We start from the raw sequence: 27901 nt of genomic DNA on the forward strand, positions 1-27901 counted from the left end.
TCTGAAACTTAAATATCTAGGTTAGCTTTGATATTCTTTTAATTGACATTACATCACTCCAGCCCCCAGATCCATCTCAAGCTCCAGACTAGTTTCTATTGCATTGAATTGGAGGCTGTGAGACACTGATCCTGAGTTCCTTAACAAGAAGGCTAGGGAATGAAAAGGTGTTGAGTGGACACAGAGGCTGCCCTTGTAGTATGGGAGACAGTGTCAGGAGTCTGGAGGAGACAGAGAGCAGAGGGCAGGTGCCAAGGCAGCTAGGAATGACCCCCCAACCAGTAAGTACCACATTCACTGCCCACCTGTACTTATGACCCTCAACATTAGTGACAAGATAAGGGAGGAGGAGCAGGAGGAGGAGGAGGAGGAAGACAAGGAGGAGGGCAAGTTCCTTCATTGACATCTTCATGGAAGACCTGGGTTGTTGTCAGAATTTCACCATGGCTGGAGGCTGGTGTCTGTAGGGACAGAGGCAGGAAGTAGGGGTGGAAATGTCAGTGGATAGTGGGGGCCCCAGGGATCCCATCTGGGAACCAGTGAGTCTTCCGTGGACATTGTCGGTGGCGGGTTCCATTGAGGCTCTCCAGAAGGTGCAGGGATGCCTAAACTCCAAGGATGGTACTCGGGAGGCAGGAATGCCATGGGAGGTTGAGGATACATCGGAAACTGGAGGTTACCAGCCCCATCATAGGGAGGATCTAAGAGGAGAAGAAACAGAGATCATATGTAGAGGAATGTTAACTCAGAACATGGCTGTTCCGTCAAGAGATCACATCCAAAGATGTAGATCTGTGTGGTTTGGCTGGGATACAAACACTCTTTTAATCCAGGAGACAGAGGCAAACAGACTTGAGTTCAAGGCCAGCCTGGTATAGAGCAAATATCAGATAAAGAAAAGCTTAGGCCCAGGTGTGCTGGTGCATGCCTTTAATGCCAAACAAAGGTAAAGTTAGTTTAGAAGGGAGCACCCATGTTTGAAAGCGATGTACAATCTAGTGGCCGAAAGGGTGACGAAGCATAAAAGAATTGACAGAAGAGGATAAGCCAAACCCTTCTGAGAAGAGAGAGGAAAGGGAAGCTACTTACAAAGCAGGGTTTTTCTTTATTGTTTTCTTGTTTGTTTGTTTGTTTCTTTGTTTTATTTTTAGACAAGTTTTCTCTGTTTAGCCTTGGCTGTACTGGAATCACCTTGTAGACCAGGCGGCCTTGAACTAGAGATGGCCCAGCTTGTGCCTCTTGAGTGCTAGGATTGAAGGCATGTGCCAGCATGCCCAGATTTTTCTTTTCTTTTGTTTTTAATTTATTTACAAAGCAGGTTTTTGTGTAAGACTTAATAATTTGTTGTTTCTATACAGCATTCTGCCTGCATATGTGCCTGCTTGCACGAGAAGGGAACCAGATAACATTATAGACGGTTTTGACCTACCACGTTGTTCCTGGGTATTGAACTCAGGAACTTTGGAAGAACAGGTAGTGCTCTTAACTATCTCTCCAGCCCAGGAAGCAGTTTTACTAGAACAGTAATAGAGACATGGGTTGCAGACAGAGAACTCAGGTGAAGACTGAACGAGCCAGGAAATGAGAAGAAGCCAGAAGATCAGAGCAGATTTTTGAGCTAGTTTGAGGAGAAGCAGGCCAATTCTGGCCAACAGAGAATCTGGATTAACTGTGTCCTCTGAAAGAAGAGTTTGAGGCAGAACAGCTGAGTTCAACCAACCACAGCTCAGAAATAACAAGGAAGGGTGAGCTGCCTAAGCAGGAAGTGTCAGAGGCTGAAAACATTCTAGGCCTGGGTTGGATTGTTTGCAGCCCATAGGCTTCTAGGACCAGGCCTAGGCAGCAGGAGGCAGTAAGCTTCCCAGACCACAGCTGAGCCAGGAGAGTAAAAGTTCCTTGTACAGTCATAAGCATGGCACTCTCCCTCTCCCTGAATCAGGCTAAGTAATCTGTTGGCCTGTTTGTCATAGTCAACTAGGTATGGAGTCCAAATTTCATCCCCTTAGGGTGACAGTAAAAAGACACAGAGAGAGGCCAGACTTTCCTGCTATGTGCAATAGAGGCCTGTGGGAAACGGGATGCCCTCCACTGTGTGCTCTGCTCTGTGCTCATGAAGGACAGGCCAGCTGATGCCACTCTCTAGAGGACCTCAACAATCTATCCAGAAGACACTCACTTGGCACTTGGCTTCTCAGGTCCCTGGGGCCCAGAATCCTGTACAGGGCCTCTGCATACGGGGAGAACAAGGGTTGAGTCCCTGTTCTCTCATTATGGAGAGTCTTGTGCATGGTGAGCAGCAGGTTAAAACAGCTTGTCCAGCTCTTCTTCAGGCCCATCTGACCGAGGCGCTGGTAAATCAGTCTGGTCTTCTTGTGGATCTTCCCGCCTGGGTGGCCAACTTCCTGCTCAACATCTTCCCACTCCTGCAGGAAGACCCTGATTTCAGGATCCGTCCAATGGTCATGGGAAAGACCTGCTAGGGACAGAGGGATGTGATGAGTGTTGTGACATCATGCAGAAGCTCATCTGAATCTTTCTTAGGGACTCTTCCTGCACACTGAGCAGCCAGAAGTGACCTCATGCAGTCACCAAGAGATTATGCCACCAGCCCAGGACTGAGGAGCTATACTACTCTTTATGTTTGTTATTCTGGTTTTTGTTTTTGTATTTTTTTTAGACAGGGTTCCTCTGTGTAGACTTGGCTGTCCTAGACTCACTTTGTAGACAAGGCTGGCCTCAAACTCACAACGACCCACCTGGCTCTGCTCCCGAGACCTGGGATTACAGGCCTGTGTCACCAGGCCTGGCCTTCCGGCTCTTAACACACACTGCGACACTGTAAGTGTCATCAGTTTTAGAAATAAATCTCAGGATGCAAAGAGATCTCACAGGACAAGTGCTACCTGGGAACGCTGTGCCTACACAGACTCATGACCACCTCTGACCCAGGGAGGCTCTCACAGTTTCTGAAACTTTGGGTCTTCTGTGAGGGCAGAGACCTGGCACCACAGAGTGCCAGTCTGCCCTTGTCACAGCTGTGGGCATCTGGGGTCTTGCATATACTGACAAGCCACAGAACTAAGAAATACACAAGAAGAGTTTGGTTTGAGCACAGACTTGACTCTGCATACCTGAGGCCCTTTGGTCTTCCTGCCTCTGCCTCCGTCTCTGCTGCACGTTGGGTCCTTGGGTGTTTCTGGGTCTTTGGATTTGCTGTGCTAATCTCTGTACCGAAATGGATACATAAAATATTAAAACAGTTCTCATGCAATGGGAATCTCTGTCTCTGTGCTGTGCATGGACTCAGGAGCCTGCCTCTTGCATCCAGGTGCTGGCTCATTGTCACCTCATGGGAAAGCTTGGTCCTGAAGTTTAACCAGGAAAAACTCCAGTGAATAGTGTATGTGCCCTTGATGGAGTGAAAGATAAGAAACAGAAGCACCTCTTTTTTCAGAAGACCTCAGCCTCTCTCTCCAGCACACTTTCTCCCCAATCTCCTTTCTGTTCTCCATGGGCTAAAAATTGCAAATTGCAGATGTGTTCCCATTCAGGGCATTTAATGATGTTTTGCCATATACATTCCCTTGGGTGCACAATGAACACGGTACCAGAACATTCCAGGAGGCTTCCTATGAGGACCTGATGACCTCACATCCAAGTGGAGTGGAGAAGCACAGCAGAGACACACTCTGAGGCTGTGAGCCTTCTGAGATGAGTTGAAGACAAACAGCACAGCCATCCTCCAGAAAACACAGGAGTGGATCCCCCAACTCACCTGCATTTTTGGCTCCTGAGCTTCCTTTGCTCCACTGAGCTGGGAACTAGGATGTGCTGTGTCTTGAAGGGCGCAACAGAGTCTGGAGTGTGGACTGAGAGCTCTGCTCACTTCTGCAAGGCTGAGAACCCTGTGGAGAAGCAGCCCTTTATAAATCTCTGGGATGTGAGTGGAGTAGGCCCATGCTACAAGATATTAGGGTGGGCCAGCAGAAGGTCAGCCTGAGCTATTAATCCCATCTCAGGAGGCTGAGGCAGGAACCAGATTTGTGGATATCTTGAGCCTGACACGGAGTCTCAATTTAATTACCCCAAGAGTCTAACTAAAACCGAGGTCAACTAATTCAAGTTTCTTTCTTTCTTTCTTTCTTTTGATTTATTTATGTATTATTTATATAAGCCTTGCCAGGATGTACACCAGATCTCATTATAGATGGTTGTGAGCCACCATGTGGTTGCTGGGAATTGAACTCAGGACCTATAGAAAACCAGATGGTGCTCTAACCTCTCAGCCATCTATAATGAGAGCTGGTGCCCTCTTCTGTCCTTCTGATGTTGTTCAGGCAAAACACTGTTACATAAATAAATCTTTTTTTCAAAATGGTGGCAATGTCCCTGGACATTCATTCAGTATCTGAAACTTAAATATCTAGGTTAGCTTTGATAATCTCTTAATTGATTTACATCACACCAGCCCCCAGATCCATCGCAAGCTCTGAATAGTTTCTATTGCATTGACTTGGAGGCTGTGAGACACTGAACCTAAGTTCCTTAACAAGAAGGCTAGGGAATGAAAAGGTGTTGAGTGGACGCAGAGGCTGCCCTTGTAGTATGGGAGACAGTGTCAGGAGTCTGAAGGAGACAGAGAGCAAAGGGCAGGTGCCAGGTCACCTAGAAATGAACTCCCAGCAGTAAGTACCACATCCCCTGCCTGCCTGTACTTATGACCCCCAACAGTAATGACAAGGAGAAGAGAGGAGGAGCAGAAGGGGGAGAGAAGGAGGAGATAGATGAGAAAAAAGAGAAGGAGGAGGAGAAGGAGGAGGAGGAGGAGGAGGAGAGAGTTTCTTCATAGACAGCTTCATGGAGGACTTGGGTTGTTGTCAGAATTTCAACATGGCTGGAGGCTGGTGTCTGCAGGAACAGAGGCTGGATGTAGCGGTGGAGCCATCAGATAGTGGGGGCCCCAGGGATCCCATCTGGGAACCAGTGACTCCTCCCTGGACATCATCAGTGGCGGGTTCCATTCAGGCTCTCCAGAAGGTGCAGGGATGCCTAAACTCAAAGGATGGTACTCGGGAGGCAGGAAGGCCATGGGAGGTTGAGGGTACATTGGAAACTGGAGGTTACCAGCCCCATCATAGGGAGGTTCTGAGAGGAGAAGAAACAGAGAGATCATATGTAGAGGAATGTTAATTTGCAACATGGCTGTTCTGGCAACAGATCACATTCAAAGATCTAGGTCTATGTGATCTGGCTGGAATACAAACACTCTTTCAATCCAGGAGACAGAGGCAAACAGATTTGAGTTCAAGGCCAACCTGGTGTAGACCTCATATCAGGTAAAGAAAAGCTTAGGCCCAGGTGTGCTAGTGCATTCCTTTAATGCCAAACAAAGGTAAAGTTCCTTTAGAAGGGAGCACCCATGTTTGAAAGCTATGTCCAATCCAGTGGCAGAAAACTTGACCAATCATAAAGATTTGACAGAAGCCAATAAGCCCAACTTGCCTGAGAAGAGAGAGGAAAGCGAAAACAGGGCTTTTCTTTTTTGTGATTGTAGTTTGTGTTTTTTGCTTTATTTTGATACAGGTTTTGTCTGTTTAGCCTTGGCTGTCCTGACTCACTTTGTAGACCAGGCTGGCCTCAAACTCAGAGATCCCCCTGCTTCTGCCTCTTGAGTGCTGGGATTAAAGGCATGTGCCAGCACACCCAGATTTTTGTTTTCTTTTGCTTTTAATTTATTTATAAATCAAGGTTTTTGTAAGACTTATTAATTTATTATTTATATACAGCATTCTGCCTTCATATGTGCCTGCTTGCAGGAAGAAGGCAGCAAATTCTATTATACATGGTTGTGAGCCACCACGTGGTTCCTGGGCATTGAACTCATGAACCTTGGAAGAACAGGCAGTGCTCTTCACCACGTCTCCATCCCAGGAAGCAGTTTTACTACAACAGTAATAGAGACATGGGTTGCAGAGAGAGAACTCAGGTGAAGACTGAAGGAGCCAGAAAAGGGCCAGAAGATCAGAGCAGATTTCAGAGTTAGTTTGAGGCCAAGTAGAGCAATTCTGGCTGAAAGAAAAGCTGGATTAGCTGAGTCATCTGAGAGAAGAGTTTGAGGCAGAACAGCTGAGTTCAACCAACCACAGCTCAGAAAGAAGAAGGAAAGGTGAGCTGCCTAAGCAGGAAGTGTCAGAGGCTGAAAACATTCTAGGCCTGGGTTGGATTGTTTGCAGCCTACATGCTTCAAGGTTCAGGCCTAGGCCAGCAGGAGGCAGTAAGCCTCCCAGACCACAGCTGAGCCAGGAGAGTAAAAGTCCCTTTTACAGTCATAAGCATGGCACCCTCCCTCACCCTGAATCAGGCTAAGTAACCTGTTGGCCTCTTTGTCATAGTCAACTATGTACTAGTACAAATTCCATGCCCTTGGGTGACAGCAAAATGACACAGAGAGAGGCCAGACTTTCCTGCTATGTGCAATAGAGGCCTGTGGGAAATGGCCTTCCCTCCACTGTGTGCTCTGCTCTGTGCTCATGAAGGACAGGCCAGCTGATGCCACTCTCTAGAAGAGGACCTCAACAGTCTACCCAGAACACTCACCTGGCACTTGGCTTCTCCGGTCCCTGGGGCCCAGGATCTTGTACAGGGCCTCTGCATAAGGAGAGAACAAGGGTTCGTTCCCTCGTCTCTCATTATATAGAGTCTTGTGCAGATTCTGCATGGTGAGCAGCAGGTTGAAACAGCTTGTCCAGCTCATCCTCAGACCCTGTTGACCGAGGCGCTGGCAAATCAGTCTGGTCTTCTTGTGGATCTTCCCGCCTGGGTGGCCGACTTCCTGCTCAACACCTTCCCACTCCTGCAGGAAGACCCTGATTTCAGGATCAGTCCATGGGCCATGGGAAGGACCTGGTAGGGACAGAGTGACGTCATGAGTTATTTGACATCATGCAGAAGCTCATCTGAACCTTTCTTAGTGACTCTTCCTGCACACTAAACAGCCAGAAGTGACCTCATGCAGTCACCAAGAGATTATGCCACCAGCGCAGGACTCAGCATCTACATTGCTCTCCTTTTTTGTTTGTTTGTTTTCGTTTTTTGAGACAGGGTTTCTCTGTGTAGGCTTGGCTGTCCTGGACTCACTTTGTAGACCAGGCTTGCTCAATCTCACAACGATCTACCTGCCTCTGCCTGTCACCAGGCCTGGCCATCCAGCTCTTAGCATGCACCAGGACACTGTAAGTGTCTTCAGTTTTAGAAATAAATCTCAGGATGCAAAGAGATCTCACAGGACAAGTGCTACCTGGGAATGCTTTGCCTACACAGACTCATGACCACCTCTGACCCAGGGAGGCTCTCACAGTTTCTGAAACTTTGGGTCTTCTGTGAGGGCAGAGACCTGGCACCACAGAGTGCCAGTCTACCCTTGTCACAGCTGTGGGCATCTGGGGTCTTGCATATACTGACAAGCCACACAATAAAAAAATACATAAGAAGAGTTTGGTTTGAGCACAGACTTGACTCTGCATACCTGAGGCCCTTTGGTTTTCCTGCCTCTGCCTCCGCTGCACGTTGGGTCCTTGGGTGTTTCTGGGTCTTCGGACTTGCTGTGCTTCTCTCTGTGCAGAAATGGATACATAAAATATTAAAACAGTTCTCATGCAATGGGAATCTCTGTCTCTGTGCTGTGCATGGACTCAGGAGCCTGCCTCTTGCATCCAGGTGCTGGCTCATTGTCACCTCATGGGAAAGCTTGGTCCTGAAGTTTAACCAGGAAAAACTCCAGTGAATAGTGTAGGTGCCCTTGATGGAGTGAAAGATAAGAAACAGAAGCACCTCTTCTTTCAGAAGACCTCAGCCTCTTCCAGCTCACTTTCTGTCCAATCTCCTTTCTGGTCTCCATGGGCTAAAAATCCATCTTCAAATCTCATATAATGAACTCTAACTATTCAAGCATACTAAGGGACCAGACAAACATTGGGAACCACGGATCAATAAGGTGCTGCCTCAAGTGGGGTTTGGTGACCCATGCATTTAATCCCTGCACTTGGGTTGCAGGGGGAGGTATATATTCATGAGTTTAAGGCTAACCTGGGTTACAAACTGATCCCAGGACAGCCAGGGTTAAATGTCTCAAAATCCAAAATACAACCAAACTAAAAAGATGCTGCCTCAACTAACTAAAGACTAAAAACCCAAGAACAAGTTTAGTGTTGCCTCTTGTGCCTTTGCAAATTGCAGATGTGTTCCCATTCAGGGCATTTAATGATGTTTTGCCATATACATTCCCTTGGGTGCACAATGAACACGGTACCAGAACATTCCAGGAGGCTTCCTATGAGGACCCGATGGCCTCACATCCAAGTGGAGTGGAGAAGCACAGCAGAGACACACTCTGAGGCTGTGAGCCTTCTGAGATGAGTTGAAGACAAACAGCACAGCCATCCTCCAGAAAACACAGGAGTGGATCCCCCAACTCACCTGCATTTTTGGCTCCTGAGCTTCCTTTGCTCCACTGAGCTGGGAACTAGGATGTGCTGTGTCTTGAACGGCGCAACAGAGTCTGGAGTGTGGACGGAGGGCTGTGCTCACTTCTGCAAGGCTGAGAACCCTGTGGAGAAGCAGCCCTTTATAAATCTCTGGGATGTGAGTGGAGTAGGCCCATGCTACAAGATATTAGGGTGGGCCAGCAGAAGGTCAGCTTGAGCTATTAATCCCATCTCAGGAGGCTGAGGCAGGAATCAGATTTGTGGACATATTGAGCCTGACATGGAGTCTCAATTTAATTAACCCAAGAGTCTAACTAAAACCAAGGTCAACTAATTCAAGTTTGTTTCTTTCTTTCTTTCTTTCTTTCTTTCTTTCTTTCTTTCTTTCTTTTGATTTATTTATGTATTATTTATACAAGCCTTGCCTGCATGTACACCAGATCTCATTATAGATGGTTGTGAGCCACCATGTGGTTGCTGGGAATTGAACTCAGGACCTATAGAAAACCAGATGGTGCTCTAACCTCTCAGCCATCTATAATGAGATCTGGTGCCCTCTTCTGTCCTGATGTTGTGCAGGCAAAACACTGTTACATAAGTAAATCTTTTTTCAAAATGGTGGCAATGTCCCTGGACATTCATTCAGTATCTGAAACTTAAATATCTAGGTTAGCTTTGATAATCTCTTAATTGATTTACATCACACCAGCCCCCAGATCCATCGCAAGCTCTGAATAGTTTCTATTGCATTGACTTGGAGGCTGTGAGACACTGAACCTAAGTTCCTTAACAAGAAGGCTAGGGAATGAAAAGGTGTTGAGTGGATGCAGAGGCTGCCCTTGTAGTATGGGAGACAGTGTCAGGAGTCTGGAGGAGACAGAGGGCAGAGGGCAGGTGCCCGGTCACCTAGAAATGAACTCCCAGCAGTAAGTACCACATCCCCTGCCTGCCTGTACTTATGACCCCCAACAGTAAAGACAAGGAGAAGAGAGAAGGAGCAGAAGGAGGAGGAGGAGGAGGAGATAGACGAGGAAAAAAACAAGGAGGAGGAGGAGAAGGAGGAGGAGGAGGAGGAGGAAAAGGAGAGTTTCTTCATAGACATCTTCATGGAAGACTTGGTTGTTGTCAGAATTTCACCATGGCTGAAGGCTGGTGTCTGCAGGAACAGAGGCTGGATGTAGCGGTGGAGCCATCAGATAGTGGGGGCCCCAGGGATCCCATCTGGGAACCAGTGACTCCTCCCTGGATATCATCAGTGGCGGGTTCCATTCAGGCTCTCCAGAAGGTGCAGGGATGCCTAAACACCAAGGATGGTACTCGGGAGGCAGGAAGGCCATGGGAGGTTGAGGGTACATCGGAAACTGGAGGTTACCAGCCCCATCATAGGGAGGTTCTGAGAGGAGAAGAAACAGAGAGATCATATGTAGAGGAATGTTAATTCACAACATGGCTGTTCTGGCAAGAGATCACATTCAAAGATCTAGGTCTATGTGATCTGGCTGGAATACAAACACTCTTTCAATCCAGGAGACAGAGGCAAACAGATTTGAGTTCAAGGCCAACCTGGTGTAGACCTCATATCAGGTAAAGAAAAGCTTAGGCCCAGGTGTGCTGGTACATGCCTTTAATGCCAAACAAAGGTAAAGTTCCTTTAGAAGGGAGCACCCATGTTTGAAAGCTATGTCCAATCCAGTGGCAGAAAACGTGACCAATCATAAAAGATTTCACAGAAGCCGATAGGCCCAACTTTCCTGAGAAGAGAGGAATGGGAAAACAGGGCTTTTCTTTTTTGTGTTTGTAGTTTGTGTTTTTTGCTTTATTTTAATACAGGTTTGCTCTATTTAGCCTTGGCTGTCCTAACTCACTTTGTAGACCAGGCTGGCCTCAAACTCAGAGATCCAGCTGCTTCTGCCTCTTGAGTGCTGGGATTAAAGGCATGTGCCAGCACACCCAGATTTTTGTTTTCTTTTGCTTTTAATTTATTTATAAATCAGGGTTTTTGTAAGACTTATTAATTTATTATTTATATACAGCATTCTGCCTCCATATGTGCCTACTTGAAGGAAGAAGACACCAGATTCTATTATACATGGTTGTGAGCCACCACGTGGTTCCTGGGCATTGAACTCATGAACCTTGGAAGAACAGGCAGTGCTCTTCACCACGTCTCCATCCCAGGAAGCAGTTTTACTACAACAGTAATAGAGACATGGGTTGCAGAGAGAGAACTCAGGTGAAGACTGAAGGAGCCAGAAAAGGGCCAGAAGATCAGACCAGATTTCAGAGTTAGTTTGAGGGCAAGTAAAGCAATTCTGGCTGACAGAAAAGCTGAATTAGCTGAGTCATCTGAGAGAAGAGTTTGAGGCAGAACAGCTGAGTTCAACCAACCACAGCTCAGAAAGAAGAAGGAAAGGTGAGCTGCCTAAGCAGGAAGTGTCAGAGGCTGAAAACATTCTAGGCCTGGGTTGGATTGTTTGCAGCCTACAAGCTTCCAGGGCTAGGCCTAGGCCAGCAGGAGGCAGAAAGCCTCCCAGACCACAGCTGAGCCAGGAGAGTAAAAGTCCCTTTTACAGTCATAAGCATGGCACCCACCCTCACCCTGAATCAGGCTAAGTAACCTGTTGGCCTGTTTATCATAGTCAACTATGTACTAGTACAAATTCCATGCCCTTGGGTGACAGCAAAATGACCCAGAGAGAGGCCAGACTTTCCTGCTATGTGCTATAGAGGCCTGTGGAAAACGACCTTCCCTCCACTGTGTGCTGTGCTCTGTGCTCATGAAGGACAGGCCAGCTGATGCCACTCTCTAGAAGACGACCTCAACAGTCTACCCAGAACACTCACCTGGCACTTGGCTTCTCCGGTCCCCGGGGCCCAGGATCTTGTACAGGGCCTCTGCATAAGGAGAGAACAAGGGTTCGACCCCTGGTCTCTCATTACATACAGTCTTGTGCAGATTCTGCATGGTGAGCAGCAGGTTGAAACAAGTTGTCCAGCTCTTCCTCAGACCCTGTTGACCGAGGCGCTGGCAAATCAGTCTGGTCTTCTTGTGGATCTTCCCGCCTGGGTGGCCGAATTCCTGCTCAACATTTTCCCACTCTTGTAGAAAGACCCTGATTTCAGGATCAGTCCATGGGCCATGGGAAGGACCTGGTAGGGACAGAAGGATGTGATGAGTGCTGTGACATCATGCAGAAGCTCATCTGAACCTTTCTTAGTGACTCTTCCTGCACACTGAACAGCCAGAAGTGACCTCATGCAGTCACCAAGAGATTATGTCAACCAGCCCAGGACTCAGCATCTATACTGCTCTTTTTTGTTTGTTTGTTTGTTTGTATTTGTGTTTTGAGACAGGGTTTCTCTGTGTATCCTTGGCTGTCCTGGACTCACTTTGTAGACCAGGCAGGCCTCAATCTCACAACAATCCACCTGCCTCTGCCTGTCACCAGGCCTGGCCATCCGGCTCTTAGAATGCACCGGGACACTGTAAGTATCTTCAGTTTTAGAAATAAATCTCAGGATGCAAAGAGATCTCACAGAACAACTGCTACCTGGGAACGCTTTGCTTACACAGACTCATGACCACCTCTGACCCAGGGAGGCTCTCACAGTTTCTGAAACTTTGGGTCTTCTGTGAGGGCAGAGACCTGGCACCACAGAGTGCCAGTCTACCCTTGTCACAGCTGTGGGCATCTGGGGTCTTGCATATACTCACAAGACACAGAATAAAGAAATACATAAGAAGAGTTTGCTTTGAACACAGACTTGACTCTGCATACCTGAGTCCCTTTGGTCTTTCTGCCTCTGCCTCCGTCTCTGCTGCACGTTGGCTCCGTGGGTGTTTCTGGGTCTTCGGACTTGCTGTGCTTCTCTCTGTGCAGAAATGGATACATAAAATATTAAAACAGTTCTCATGCAATGGGAATCTCTGTCTCTGTGCTGTGCATGGGCTCAGGAGCCTGCCTCTTGCATCCAGGTGCTGGCTCATTGTCACCTCATGGGAAAGCTTGGTCCTGAAGTTTAACCAGGAAAAACTCCAGTGAATAGTGTAGGTGCCCTTGATGGAGTGAAAGATAAGAAACAGAAGCACCTCTACTTTCAGAAGGCCTCAGCCTCTCTCTCCAGCACACTTTCTCCCCAATCTCCTTTCTGTTCTCCATGGGCTAAAAATCTATCTTCAAATCTCATATAATGAACTCCAACTATTCAAGAATACTAAGGGATCAGACAAACATTGGGAACCAGTATTTCTGCAGCCCATATCACATAACAGGGGTGCTAGGTGGGTGGCCATGATCCCACCTCTTTCCTGAGAGGTGTAGGGAGGCTCACACATTCAGCGTCCTTCTTGGCTACATAGTGGGTTGTGGGCTAGCCATGGGTCAATAAGATGCTGCCTCAAGTGGAGTTTTGTGGCCCATGCCTTTAGTACCTGCATTTGGGAGGCAGGGGCACGTAGATCTTCATGAGTTTGAGGATAACCTGGTTTAAAAACTGAGCCCAAGACAGCCAGGGTTAAATGTCTCAAAAAACAAAACAAAACAAATCAAAAAAAGATGCTGCCTCAACTAACTAAAGACAAAAAACCCTAGAACAAGTTTAGTGCTGCTTCTTGTGCCTCTGCAATTGCAGATGTGTTCCCATTCAGGGCATTTAATGATGTTTTGCCATATACATTCCCTTGGGTGCACAATGAACACGGTACCAGAACATTCCAGGAGGCTTCCTATGAGGACCTGATGACCTCACATCCAAGTGGAGTGGAGAAGCACAGCAGAGACACACTCTGAGGCTGTGAGCCTTCTGAGATAGTTGAAGACAAACAGCACAGCCATCCTCCAGGAAACACAGGAGTGGATCCCCCAACTCACCTGCATTTTTGGCTCCTGAGCTTCCTTTGCTCCACTGAGCTGGGAACTAGGATCCGATGTGTCTTGATGGGCACAACAGAGTCTGGAGTGTGGACGGAGAGCTCTGCTCATTTCTGCAAGGCTGAGAACCCTGTGGAGAAGCGGCCCTTTATAAATCTCTGGGATGTGAGTGGGTTAGGCCCAGCTACAAGATGTTAGGGTGGGTCAGCAGAGGGTCAGCCTGAGCTCTTAATCCCATCCCAGGAGGCTGAGGCAGGAACCAGATTTTTGGACATCTTGAGCCTGACATGGAGTCTCAATTTAATTAACCCAAGAATCTAACTAAAACCTAGGTCAACTAATTCAAGTTTCTTTCTTTCTTTCTTTCTTTTGATTTATTTATGTATTATTTATACAATGCCTTGCCTACATATACACCTGCAGGGCAGAAGAGGGCACCAGATCTCATTATAGACGGTTGTGAGCCACCATGTGGTTGCTGGGAATTGGACTCAGGACCTATAGAAGAGCAGATGGTGCTCTAACCTCGCAGCCATCTCTCCAGCCCTAGGTTTCTTTATTGAGACAGGGTTGCTTTACATAGTCCTGGTCTTCCTAGAACTCACTAACATTTAGACCAAGCTTTCCAGGACATCACAGTAATCGGCCTGCATCTAGCTCCTCCTGCCCAGAGCTGGGAGTAAAGGTGTGGTCCTCTTTAAGATGACCATCAAGCCTGGCTGATCAGGACCCAGGGGACCTGCACAAACTACTGCAGCCATCAAGAACAATGTATGCAGGAAACCTAGACCTCCTATTCAGATGTAGCCAATGGACAGCACATCTTCCCCGGGTGTGTGGAGAGCAGAGACTGACTGACATGAACTCTGCTGCCCCCTATTTCGTCACTTCCCCTTGGTGAGGAGGCCTGCTGGCACTCAGAGGAAGGGAAAGCAGTCTACCCAGATAAGACCTGAAAGGCTGTGATCATATGGTGGGGGACAAGGTCCCCTTCTGTCACAGGTCTAGGAGAGGTGAATAGGGTAAGGGAGGGAAAGGGGAAGATATAAGTGAGGGGATAACAATTGAGATGTAATCTGAATAAATTATTTAAATGTAAAAATTTTCTGGCACACTCAAGAGGCAGAGACAGGCAGATCTCTGTGAGTTCAAGGCCAGCCTGGTCTACACTGGCCTGTCCACGACAGCCAAGGCTAACAGAGAGACCCTATCTCAAACGACAAACAAACAAAAAATCTTTTTAAGTGGTTGTTGGAACACCTATGAAGTATCAAAATGGAATAACGGTACCAGATAAAATGGCCTGGAGCAGTGGTGGCACAGGCCTTTAATCCCAGCACTCTCGAGGCTGAGGCAGATGGATCATGGAGTCCAGGACAGCTCATGCTAGACCGAGAAACCTGGTCTCGGAAAACCAAAACAAAACAAAACAAAAACAAAGAGAAACTGGGAAAGAAGGTATGGTGACAAAGGCCTGTAATCCCAGCACTTGGGAGACAGAGGCAGGAGGATCACTGTGCATTCAAGGCCAGTCTTGCCTACAAAGCCAGGAAAGGACAGGCAAGGCTACACAGAGAAACACTGTCTCAGGGGGAAAAGGTTTAAAACATTTGCTAAATATCTTCACTTAGTATAAACTTTGATTGAAACCCTGAGATATACCCTGAGATTTTTTTCAAATCCATTACTTTGTAACTAAGAAACATCTCTAAAAGTGTAGCTAACCCATAATAATTGGGAAAGTGGAGCCTGGGAAGTTCTTCTCCAAGAGGCACAAGGAGAAAAGGGAAGCAGAGGAGGAGACAGGAGAACAGGAGAGCATGGCCTGTGGGAAAGGCAGGAGTGGTGGCACAGTGGGGACAGCTATGGTGAAGGTCACAATGGATATGTGAACTCTGGCCCAGGCCTCAAGCCCTAGTGTCTCTCCTGTTGTCTGAGCACTGCTACAGCCCGAACCCCTGCGTCCTGCACGTTTCTCTGTCCCTCAGAAGCACCCAGCTGCAAGGGCACAATGGTTTGTTGTTGTTTGGTTTGTTAGTTGGTTTGGTTTTTCGAGACAGGGTTTCTCTGTGGCCCACCTGTCTCTGCCTCCTGAGAACTGGGATTAAAGACCTGTGCCACCACTGCTTGGCTGTTTTTCTGGTGTTTTAAAGTTTTTAAAGACAGGATTTCACCCTGTAACAGTCCTGACTACGCTGGACTCACTTTGTAGACCAGGCTGGCCTCCAATTCACAACAATCTGCCTCTATGGTGCTGGGATTAAAGGTGTGCCCTACCTCGCCTGGCTGGATTTTTTTGTTTGTTTGTGTGCTTGCTTGCTTGTTTGATTTTTAATTTTTTCAAGACAGGATTTCCTTATGTAGCCCTGGCTGTCCTGAGACTCTCTTTGCAGACCAGGCTAGCCTCGAATTTATAGCGATCCTTCTGCCTCTGCCTTCCAGTGCTGCGATTCATGGCAGCGCAACCACAGCCCACACCACAGGTGACTGAGGTGCAACAGGGACCACTACTGAGAACAAGGAGACAGGTCACTAATCTCAAGGGTATGGAAACCTTGTCCCTGGGTTTTCTTGGTTTCAGTCTGTTTTGACAGTGTCTCATGTATCTGCAGCTAGCCTCCTTTCAAAACAAGGATGAGCATGAATTCTGTCTTCTTCCCTAGATCACCTGTAATCCCAGCACTTGGGAGGCAGAGGCAGGAGGATCACTGTGAGTTCGAGGCCAGCCAGGTCTACAAGGTGAGTCTAAGACAGGCAAGGCTATACAGAGAAACCCTGTCTTGAGGGGAAAAAAAAAAAACAACCAACCAACCAACCGGACAAAAACAACCAAACATCAACAGCAAAAACCCCAGAGGCATAGCATGGCCTTCAATTCCAGACAACAAGAAGACAGGTCACTAATCTCAAGGGTATGGAAACCTTGTCGCTGGGTTTTCTTGTTTTCAGTCTGCATGTTTCTCTGTCCCTCAGAAGCACCCAGCTGCAAGGGCACAATGGTTTGTTGTTGTTTGGTTGGTTGGTTTGATTTGGGGGATTCACTCTGTAGACCAGTGTGGCTTCCAAATCACAGCGATCTGCCTTTGTGGTGCTGGTATTAAAGGTGTGCCCTACCTTGTCTAGCTGTGTTTTTTGTTTGCTGGCGTGCTTGCTTTTGCTTGCTTGCTTGTTTCTTTTTTTTTTTTTTTCAAGACAGGATTTCTCTATGTGGCCCTGGCTGTCCTGAGACTCTCTTTGCAGACCAGGCTAGCCTTGAACTCACAGTAAGTGTCCTGCCTCTGCCTTCCAGTGCTGGGATTAATGGCAGCGCCACTACAACACACCTGTTGAGGGCAACAGGGACCACTACTGAGAATAAGGAGACACAGGTCACTAACCTCAAGAGTATGGAAACCTTGTCGCTGGGTTGTCTTGGTTTTGGTCTCTTTTGACAGTGTCTCATGTATCTGCAGCTATCTTGAAACCCACTTTGAAAACAAGGATGAGCATGAACTTCTGTCTTCCTCCCTAGATCACCTGTAATCCCAGCCTTTGGGAGTCAGAGGCAGGAGGATCAGTGTGGTCTACAAAGTGAGTCCAGGAAAACCAAGGCTACATAGAGAAACCCTGTCTCAAAAAAACCGAAACAAACAAACAAACAAAAAACCAACCAACCATCCAAACAGACCAAAAAACCAAACAAAACAAACAACAACAAAACCCCAGAAGCATAGCATGGCCTTCACCTCCTGATGTGCCCAAAGGAGTCTGGGATGTCTCCCCATCTACAGGCCCAGCAGCTCTACAAAGCCCCATGTGAAGGAGTTAGAATATGGTGCCCCACCCCCCCAAAAAAAAATAATATGGCCCCATATCAGCACAGCCTTCCTACCTTAAACAATGTCCCATGAGAGCCCAGTCTTTTCTGATATTGAACTCCAGGGCTCCATAGCAAGTATTAATTACTCTTTTGATAACTCCATAGAACTATGCCTGCTGTATTATTCTGAGTCCTCTAGAGTAGCAAAGTGTATAGAATTTTAAAGGGGAGTTTATAGGGGATCTGTTAGAATTACTTACAGGCTATGGTCCAATTAACCCAAAACTGGCCGACCAGGAATGGGAAAGTTCTTAGCTGGCAAAGGCTGGATCTTTCAGCTGTCCTCAGTAGACGCTGGACTCCTGGAAAGGTTGGCTCCAGGGCCAGTGAAGGAAGGGACTGGCTATGGAGGCAACAGGAAAGGAGCAAGTGCTGCCTTCTTCCCCCTCCTTATATTGGCTTCCAGCAGATCTGATTAAAGGTGTGTCTTCCTACCTCAGAGATGTGGATTAAGCCAGGTGGGTGGCACACCCTTTAATCCCACACTCAGGAGACAGAGACAGAGGAATCTCTGTAAATTGGAGGCCAGCCTTGTCTACAGAGTGACCTCCAGGACAACCAGGGCTACACAGAGAAATCCTGTCTCAAAACACAAAACAAAAACAAAAAACAAACAGATCTGGATTAGAAGTGGATCTTGCCAGTTCAAATCAAACAGAGATCCCTCCCAGGTGTGCCTTTTAGCTTGGGGCTTTTGTTCATTTTATTTATTTACTCATTTATGTTTTTTAACATTTTTGTTTTTGTTTCTTCAAGACGCAGTTTCTATATGTAGCCCTGGCTGTCTTAGATTTGCTTTGTAGCCCAAGATTGCCTCCAACTCACAGTGATCTGCCTGTCTCTGCCTTCCAAGTGGTGGGATTAAAGGTGTGCACCACCACACCCTGATAACAAACAATTTTTAAATCCATCACTTTGTAAGTTAGGATCATGTCCAAAACTGTAGCTAATGAATACTAACTGGGAAAGAGGAGTCTGGCAACTTCTTCACCAAGAGGCAGAAAGAGAAAAAGGCAGCAGGGGAGGGGTCAGGGGAACACAGGAGAGCATGGCCCGTGGGGAAGGCAGGGGTGGGGGAGGCCATACTTGCTGTGGGAACTCTGGGCCAGACCACAATCCTACTGTCTTCCTTTGGTCTCAGCACTGCTAAAGCCAGACCGCCTCTCTCCTGGATGCTTCTCTCTCCCACAGAAGCACAGTTGCTTGCTTTGACTCTGGAGGTCAGACTATGGATTTGACTACATTTGGTGTTGAACAACCCTTTCCCAGGGTCCCTGACACCATCTGGAAACACAGACGTTTGCCTTATGATTCACACAAGTACCAACATCACAGTTAGGAAGCAGCAAAAAGACATGATCGCTGCCAGATTGAGGCCATCCTGGTCTACAAAGTGAGTCTAGAACAGCCAGGGCTACACAGAGAAACCCTGTCTTGAAAAACCAAAAATATAAAAACTAAAACAAATTACACTTATTTATCTGGTGCCCATGTCTATGTATGTGTGAGTGCATGTGTCTGCCATGGGGCTCCAGGGGATGGAGCGAAGGCTGCCAGGCTTGGTGAGATGCATTGAACCAGCTGCTCCATCTCCTGAGCTTCCACACACTCCCGCTCAGCACCACTCACTACAGCTAAATTGTGAAATCAGCCCATGTGCCTTTAGAGCATTAATGAATAAAGAAAAGGTATCATATATGTATAATGGTGCATTATTCAGCTATAAAACAGAGATATATAACTTGTATAAATGGATGGGATAGAGATAATTTATTAAACCATAAGACACATTCAGAAAGACAAATATTTTATGTTATTATGGATTCTTTTTAAAAAGAAAAGAAAGGTGGATAGTTTTTTGTTTCTTTGTTTTCTTTTTAGTTGTTTTTTTGTTTTGTCAAGACAGAGTTTTTCTGTGTAGCCTGAGGTGTACTAGACTCACTTTGTAGACCAGGCTGGCCTTAAACTCACATCAATGGACATTCATCCACCTACTGAGTCCTAGGATTAAAGATCTGTGCTACCACACCCAGCTGTTGATTGGTTTTGTTTTGTTTTGTTTGTTTGTTTGTGTGGTTTTGGTTTTTGGAGACAGTGTTTCTCTGGGTAGCCTTAGTTGAACTAGACTCACTTTGTAGACCAGGCTGGGCTCGAAATCACAGCAATCTGCCTGCCTCTGACTTCATCCCAGCATTGGGGAGGCATATGCAGGCTGATTGCTGTGGATTCGAAGCCAGTCTGGGGTACAAAGTGAGTCCAGGACAGCCAAGGCTACACAGAGAAATCCTGGCTCCCAACAAACAAACAAACATAAAACAAACAAAAAAAAGAAATATCCCCAGAATTCGCTGTAGAATTCAACTAGTCCTTTAAGGAGGAATTTGTAATGGGAATTCTGGAATTTTGGTTCCTTTAAAAAAACACAGAAGTCTAAGAGTGTGTTTTTGTTTTAATCCTAGGTGTGGGGATATGGGGCTGGTTTGGGCTGTCCACAGTACCTGACTGAACTGCCTCATGCTCTAGCAGAGGCATGCTTTCCCAGGTGCAGATATTTTCTGTCATTGTGTGATGTTTGGAATTTTGGGAACTTGTCAGAGGGTTCATAAATATGATAGCTCTAGGAGGCAGAGGCAGTGGTTGTTGGTCATTTATGGAGGTTGGTTGTGGTTTGCTATAGCCACAGTGAATGAAGAAACAAAAGGAAAGAAATTAGATTCAGGCATTTTCCTAACTCCTCTCTCCCCTCTATCATTGTTTCTCTCCTACCTAGTGTTAGAGAAACACACAAGAAGTAAAAGGGAGGGGTAAGACCTGTAGTGGGAGAGACTTTTCCTGGAAGCCCCAATGAGAGAGGGAGTCTGAGATTGATGCCAAGGCAAGAGGCTGTTATTGATCCAATGGAATGAGGTCTACCTGCCTTTGAGAAGGAGGAGACCCTGAGCAGCAAAAGCAATGGGTTTTCATATCCTTTACAGAAGCTGACTTCAGCAACAGTGATCAGTACAAACTTGATTGGCTGACAGGGTGACCTTTAAGCTGATTAGCTGGATAACCAGGGATAAGCAAGTGGACCAGGGCCAGACCACAGGAGGGAATTTTTCCTTTCTTCTGGTCACTATGACCTGAAGCTCTGATTGGTTAGCCCCGGGTACAAGTTCCTAGGACCAGTTGCTAGCTGTGTACTTGTGGCTCTCCATGGAAACTCCAGGGGGAAGCAAGGGTCAGGTGCTCAGGCCCTGAACACAAAATGGTGTTGATCTGGAATCTACAGGGGGACAATCAGTTTGAGGGGTTTGTGAGAGATGTCATGGGACTAGAGATTCCTTCTGGGACATTAGCTGAAGAGGAGGGTCAACTGAGTGCTTTCTCTGCCTCTCTGAGCTAACAGGCTCCTGAGTCTTTATTGGCAAAATCAAACTATTGAGATGTTGATAAAAACAAAATTGTTGGCCAACATGGGAAAAGCACATGGAGAGACATCATGCCAGCTGTGGACAAAGTGAGAAGCCATCGGGTTTTATATATCACTTGGGAAGTCCTCAAGGAGAGAGCTAAGTATCATTAAACTGAAAAATCTAGTCATATATGGTGGCACACACCTTTAACCTCAGCATTTGGGAGGCAGAGACCAGTGGATCTCTGTGAGTTTGAGGCCAGCCTAGTCTACAAAGGGAGTACACAAAGAAACCCTGTGTCCAAAACAAAACAAATAAAAACATCAAAAACAAAAGCAAGAAAAAACCTCCTGATATTAAGAATGAGGCATATCATAATAAAGGTTGTTAAGACCCTGTAGAGTTCTACTTAAGATGAAAGTAGAATCAGAAAATTGAAAGATGAATTACTTAATTGAGATTGGCATGAGGGCTGGAGAGAGGTCTCAGCCATTAAAGACTAGGTTCATAACCAAAAATGTAAGAGATTCACATGATATTAATTATAAATATTATTAGTCTGGTGTTTCATATTTTATCCTTAGTAGTCATATGGGTTTTTAAAACATATTTATTATATATACAGTGTTCTGACTGTGTACAATGCCTTCAGGCCAGACTGATCTCATGATAAATTGGTGTGAACCACCATGTGGTTGCAGAGAATTGAACTCAGGACCTTTGGAAAAACAGTCAGTGCTCTTAACCTCTGAATCATCGCTCCAGCACCCAATGCTGGGTGTTTGTGGCAAATATGAAAAGGGGTTAGAAAAGATACAAACCTTAGAATGACTTATACATGAAATTTAAAAAATACTCAGACACAGACAGAGGAATTTAGACAAGAACCTATTGTTCAGCTGCATAATGACACCGAAGAGGGCGGCTCAAGGTGATTAGAAAACTTACCGTAGTTTATCCTATTGCTGTACAAGAAAGTTATTGTATGTTTGGGATGGTCACCACAGCAATAGAAATTGCTTTTGTCTTTTGTATCTTGGTTGGTTCATTGGTTTTTCCAGACAGGCTTTCTCTGTGTAGCCTTCGCTGTTCTAGAACACATTGTATAGACCAGGCTGACCTCAAACTCAGAGATCTGTCTGTCTCTGGCACTGGAGTGCTGGGACGAAAGGCCTACTTCATCACAGCCAGTGAGAAATTGCATTACAGCATTAGCAAGGTCCAGAACCACTGCTCTAGTGGTGGGAGGGCAACTGTGATCACATTAATGCAAAGGAGACTAAGGGATATTATAGATGACCACTGGGAATAGGGACACATGTCACTCATCTCAAGAGTGTGGGAACCCTTTGTTCTGGTGTGGTTGAGTTCCTGATTTGTGTTTGCTGGATCAGTGTCCCATGCATCATACACTTTGAAAACAACTGTGAGCATGAATTTCCCCCTCCTCCACAGCTCTGTAATTTGCCTGGTTTATCCACACACATGTCATGGTAGAGAAAAAAATAACTCATATAAAGCAGCACAGATGACTTTTTTTTATTTAGTGATTACATATTAGTTACATACATATACAAAGTAGAAGAGTGCACCAGACCCCATTATAGATGGTTGTGAGTGACCATGTGGTTGTTGGGAATTGAACTCAGGACCTCTGGAGGAACAGCCAGTACTCTTAACCTATGAGCCAACCCTCCAGCCCAGAGATGAAGTTTAGTAAGACATTTTAGTAAGAACTGTAAGCACCAGGAAGAGAAAAAGGCATAGGCATGAAGGATAGGTGCATCTGTTTCTATTCTTCTTTTGAGGACAGGGTTGAGGGACCCTGGAACTGGCCTATAACTACCCCAGTAGCACAGGATGATGTTGAACTCCACATGCTTCCCCAGGGGTCTGGGATCTCTGCCCAGCTACAGGCACAGAACTTGTGCTAACTCCAACATGAAGGACTTAGGATGTTGCCCCATATTATCATAGCCTTCCTCCCTAGGTATCCAGTGTCCCATGAATGCCCTGTCTTCTCTGATGCTGAGTCCCAGGGTTTCCTATAAAATCTTAATGACTATTTTGATACCTGAATATAGCATTACCTGGGATATTAGTTGGAGTTCTCTAGCATAAAAAAAGCATGGAGAATGTCTATATACGTCTATACATTGTATGTTATAGAACATATGTATACATGCACATTTTTATGAATGAATAAAACATAATATAATACAATTTTTATACATAGACAGTCTTTTTTCTCCAAGACAGGGTTTCTCTGTGTAATAGTCCTGGCAGTCCTGAAACTCTCTTTGTAGACATGGCTGGCCTCAAACTCAGCGATAAGCATGTCTCTGTCTCCTGAGTGCTGGGATTAACGGTGCGCACCACTGGACCCTGCCCCAGCTTTGTTTTGTATATATGTATATTCTATAATGTATGCAACTAATCCAACACTGACTGCCTATGAACAGAAGTCCAAGAATCCAGTAGTTGCTTAATCTGGATCTGAATGTCTCACATGGTCTTCAGTATATCCCAGAATCTTGAAGAAGTGAGCTCTAATACAGTGGTTTTCAACCTTCCTAACACTGCCACCATTTAATACAATTCCTCATGTTGGGGTAATGCCCAACCATAATTTTATCTTCTTTCCTATTTCATAACTGATTTTGCTACTGTCAAGAATCATAATGTAAACATTTGATATTTCTGATGGTCTTAGATGAAACCTAAGAAAGAGTCATTAATCCCAAAGGGAATACAGTTCAAAAGACTGACAACTGCTCTCATGGCAGTCAGCAGATGCTCTTGCTAACAAGAGTGAAAGCAATCAGGCAAAAAGAGAAGCTTCTTTCATTCCTGTCTTTGCTATAGGCTTTCAGAAAGTCAGCCCAGAAAGGAGCCTCGTCTTTCCACCTCCACAGAGCTTTAGCTGTACTCATCACTTGCACAACTACATTAGGTTAAAATAGGTGGCGATGGGTCTGGAGAGACAGCTCAGTAGTTAAGACCACTGGCTGCTCTTGCAAAGGTCCTGAGTTCAGTTCCCATCAACCACGAAAAGGCTCATAGCTCTGGTGTCCTCTTCTGACCTTCGGGTATTAGGTGCAGGCAAAACACTGTTACATAAATAAATCTTTTTTCAAAATGGTGGCAATGTCCCTGAACATTCATTCAGTATCTTAAACTTAAATATCTAGGTTAGCTTTGATATTCTCTTAATTGACATTACATCACACCAGCCCCCAGATCCATCTCAAGCTCCAAATAGTTTCTATTGCATTGACTTGGAGGCTGTGAGACACTGACCCTGATTTCCTTAACAAGAAGGCTAGGGAATGAAAAGGTGTTGAGTGGACGCAGAGGCTGCCCTTGTAGTATGGGAGACAGTGTCAGGAGTCTGGAGGAGACAGAGGGCAGAGGGAAGGTGCCAGGTCACCTAGAAATGAACGCCCCGCAGTTAGTACCACACCCCCTGCCTGCCTGTGCGTATGACCCCAACAGTAGTGACAAGGAGAAGAGATGAGAAGGAGGAGGAGTAGAAGGAGGAGGAGGAGGAGGAGGAGAGTTTCTTCATAGACATCTTCATGGAAGACTTGGGTTGTTGTCAGAATTTAACCATGGCTGGAGGCTGGTGTCTGCAGGGACAGAGGCAGGATATTGCGGTGGAGCCATCAGATAGGAGGGGCCCCAGGGATCCCCTCTGGGAACCAGTGACTCCTCCCTGGACATCATCAGTGGTGGGTTCCATTCAGGCTCTCCAGAAGGTGCAGGCATGCCTAAACTCCAAGGATGGTACTCGGGAGGCAGGAAGGCCATGGGAGGTTGAGGGTACATCGGAAACTGGAGGTTACCAGCCCCATCATAGGGAGTTTCTGAGAGGAGAAGAAACAGAGAGATCATATGTAGAGGAATGTTAATTCACAACATGGCTGTTCTGGCAACAGATCACATTCAAAGATCTAGGTCTATGTGATCTGGCTGGAATACAAACACTCTTTCAATCCAGGAGACAGAGGCAAACAGATTTGAGTTCAAGGCCAACCTGGTGTAGACCTCATATCAGGTAAAGAAAAGCTTAGGCCCAGGTGTGCTGGTGCATGCCTTTAATGCCAAACAAAGGTAAAGTTAATTTAGAAGGGAGCACCCATGTTTGAAAGCTATGTCCAATCTAGTGGCAGAAAAGGTGACCAATCATAAAAGATTTGACAGAAGCCGATAAGCCCAACTTTACTGAGTAGAGAGAGGAATGGGAAAGCAGGGCTTTTCTTCTTTGTGTTTGTAGTTTGTGCTTTTTGCTTTATTTTGATACAGGTTTTCTCTATTTAGCCTTGGCTGTCCTGACTCACTTTGTAGACCAGGCTGGCCTCAAACTCAGAGATCCCCCTGCTTCTGCCTCTTGAGTGCTGGGATTAAAGGCATGTGCCCGCACACCTGGCAAGTTTCTTTTGCTATTAATTTATTTATAAATCAGGGTTTTTGTATGACTTATTAATTTATTATTTATATACAGCATTCTGTCTTCATATGTGCCTGCTTGCAGGAAGAAGACACCAGATGCTATTATACATGGTTGCGAGCCACCACGTGGTTCCTTGGCATTGAACTCATGAACCTTGGAAGAACAGGCAGTGCTCTTCACCACGTCTCCAGCCCAGGAAGCAGTTTTACTATAACAGTAATAGAGACATGGGTTGCAGAGAGAGAACTCAGGTGAAGACTGAAGGAGCCAGAAAATGTAAAGAAGCCAGAATATCAGAGCAGATTTCAGAGTTAGTTTGAGGCCAAGTAGAGCAATTCTGGCCCACAGAGAAGCTGGATTAGCTGAGTCATCTGAGAGAAGAGTTTGAGGCAGAACAGCTGAGTTCAACCAGCCAGAGCTCAACAAGAACAAGGAAAGGTGAGCTGCCTAAGCAGGAAGTGTCAGAGGCTGAAAACATTCTAGGCCTGGGTTGGATTGTTTGCAGGCTACATGCTTCCAGGGTCAGGCCTAGGCCAGCAGGAGGCAGTAAGCCTCCCAGACCACAGCTGAGCCAGAGAGTAAAAGTCTCTTTTACAGTCATAAGCATGGCACCCTCCCTCACCCTGAATCAGGCTAAGTAACCTGTTGGCCTCTTTGTCATAGTCAACTATGTACTAGTCCAAATTCCATGCCCTTGGGTGACAGCAAAATGACCCAGAGAGAGGCCAGACTTTCCTGCTATGTGCTATAGAGGCCTGTGGGAAACGGGCTGCCCTCCACTGTGTGCTCTGCTCTGTGCTCATGAAGGACAGGCCAGCTGATGCCACTCTCTAGAAGAGGACCTCAACAGTCTACCCAGGAGACACTCACCTGGCACTTGGCTTCTCGGGTCCCTGGTGCCCAGGATCCTGTACAGGGCCTCTGCATAAGGAGAGAACAAGGGTGGTTCGACCCCTGGTCTCTCATTACAGAGAGCTTCGTGCAGACTCTGCATGGTGAGCAGCAGGTTGAAACAGCTTGTCCAGCTCTTCCTCAGGCCCCGATGACCGAGGCGCTGGCAAATCAGTCTGGTCTTCTTGTGGATCTTCCCGCCTGGGTGGCCCACTTCCTGCTCAACTACTTCCCACTCCTGCAGGAAGACCCTGTTTTCAGGATCAGTCCACCGGTCACGAGAAGGACCTGCTAGGGACAGAGTGACGTCATGAGTTATTTGACATCATGCAGAAGCTCATCTGAACCTTTCTTAGTGACTCTTCCTGCACACTGAACAGCCAGAAGTGACCTCATGCAGTCACCAAGAGATTATGTCAACCAGCCCAGGACTCAGCATCTATACTGCTCTCCTTTGTTTGTTTGTTTGTTTGTTTGTTTTTGATTTTTGAGACAGGGTTTTCTGTGTATGTTTGGCTGTCCTGGACTCACTTTGTAGACCAGGCTGGCCTCACTCTCACAATGATCTACCTGCCTCTGCCTCCCGAGACCTGGGATTACAGGCCTGTGTCACAAGGCCTTGCCATCCAGCTCTTAGCATGCACCGGGACACTGTAAGTGTCTTCAGTTTTAGAAATAAATCTCAGGATGCAAAGAGATCTCACAGGACAAGTGCTACCTGGGAACGCTTTGCTTACACAGACTCATGACCACCTCTGACCCAGGGAGGCTCTCACAGTTTCTGAAACTTTGGGTCTTCTGTGAGGACAGAGACCTGGCACCACAGAGTGCCAGTCTACCCTTGTCACATCTGTGGGCATCTGGGGTCCTGCATATTCACAAGCCACAGATTTAAGAAATACATAAGAAGAATTTGGTTTTAGCAGACTCGACTCTGCATACCTGAGGCCCTTTGGTCCTCCTGCCTCTGCCTCTGTCTCTGCTGCACGTTGGCGCCTTGGGTGTTTCTGGGTCTTCGGACTTGCTGTGCTTCTCTCTGTGCAGAAATGGATACATAAAATATTAAAACGGTTCTGATGCATATGGGAATCTCTGTCTCTGTGCTGTGCATGGACTCAGGAGCCTGCCTCTTGCATCCAGGTGCTGGCTCATTGTCACCTCATGGGAAAGCTTGGTCCTGAAGTTTAACCAGGAAAAACTCCAGTGAATAGTGTAGGTGCCCTTGATGGAGGGAAAGATAAGAAACAGAAGAACCTCTACTTTCAGAAGACCTCAGCCTCTCTCTCCAGCTCCCCAATCTCCTTACTGTTCTCCATGGGCTAAAAATCCATCTTCAAATCTCATAATAATGAACTCCAACTATTCAAGAATACTAAGGGACCAGACAAACATTGGGAACCAGTATTTCTGCAGCCCATATCACATCACAGGGGTGCTTGGTGGGTGGCCATGATCCCAGCTCTTTCCTGAGAGGTGTAGGGAGGCTCACACATTCAGCGTCCTTCTTGACTACGTAGTGGGTTGTGGGCTAGCCATGGATCAATAAGATCCTGCCTCAAGTGGGGTTTGGTGACCCATGCATTTAATTTCTGCACTTGGGTGGCAGGGGGAGGTAGATCTTCATGAGTTTGAGGCTAACCTGGCTTACAAACTGAGCCCAGGACAGCCAGGGTTAAATGTCTCGAAAACCATACAAAACCAAATCAAAAAAAGATGCTGCCTTAACTAACTAAAGAAAAAATAACCAAGAACAAGTTTAGTGCTACCTCTTGTGCCTTTGCAAATTGCAGATGTGTTCCCATTCAGGGCATTTAATCATGTTTTACCATATACATTCCCTTGGGTGCACAATGAACATGGTACCAGAACATTCCAGGAGGCTTCCTATGAGGACCCGATGACCTCACATCCAAGTGGAGTGGAGAAGCACAGCAGAGACACACTCTGAG

At 46.4% G+C, this 27901-nt stretch overlaps 3 protein-coding genes across 8 annotated transcripts in view; all 3 read right to left on the reverse strand.

Moving 5' to 3' along the window:
• Nucleotides 1-17487, reverse strand: part of LOC311589016 (uncharacterized protein) — a 130712-nt gene extending 113225 nt beyond the window's left edge. For 3 of the 6 annotated variants that reach the window (XM_084767251.1, XM_084767252.1, XM_084767248.1), the window contains exon 1: nucleotides 17414-17487. The gene's annotated coding sequence lies outside the window, so the exon portion shown is untranslated. The remainder of the gene's footprint in view (nucleotides 1-17413) is intronic. The other 3 variants (XM_084767250.1, XM_084767253.1, XM_084767249.1) reach the window with 2 other exon arrangements.
• On the reverse strand, nucleotides 22-27063 carry LOC311589109 (uncharacterized protein MSANTD5; the record flags this gene model as incomplete). Its single annotated transcript, XM_084767396.1, has 5 exons — nucleotides 22-701; nucleotides 2177-2214; nucleotides 24318-24474; nucleotides 25932-26243; nucleotides 26895-27063. The coding sequence occupies 5 exons, from the start codon at nucleotides 27061-27063 to the stop codon at nucleotides 439-441; spliced, it is 939 nt and encodes a 312-aa protein (XP_084623522.1). The 3' UTR covers nucleotides 22-438.
• Nucleotides 4872-7682, reverse strand: LOC311589022 (uncharacterized protein MSANTD5). Its single transcript, XM_084767274.1, has 3 exons — nucleotides 7526-7682; nucleotides 6598-6903; nucleotides 4872-5145 (listed from the first exon to the last, which is right to left on the reverse strand). Exons 1-3 carry the CDS (start codon nucleotides 7653-7655, stop codon nucleotides 4886-4888), a joined length of 696 nt encoding a protein of 231 aa, XP_084623400.1. The 5' UTR covers nucleotides 7656-7682; the 3' UTR covers nucleotides 4872-4885.
• Nucleotides 27064-27901: the final 838 nt, after the last annotated feature.

This window comes from Acomys minous, assembly GCF_964271855.1.
Source record: "Acomys minous genome assembly, chromosome: 18".
NCBI lineage: Eukaryota > Metazoa > Chordata > Mammalia > Rodentia > Muridae > Acomys > Acomys minous.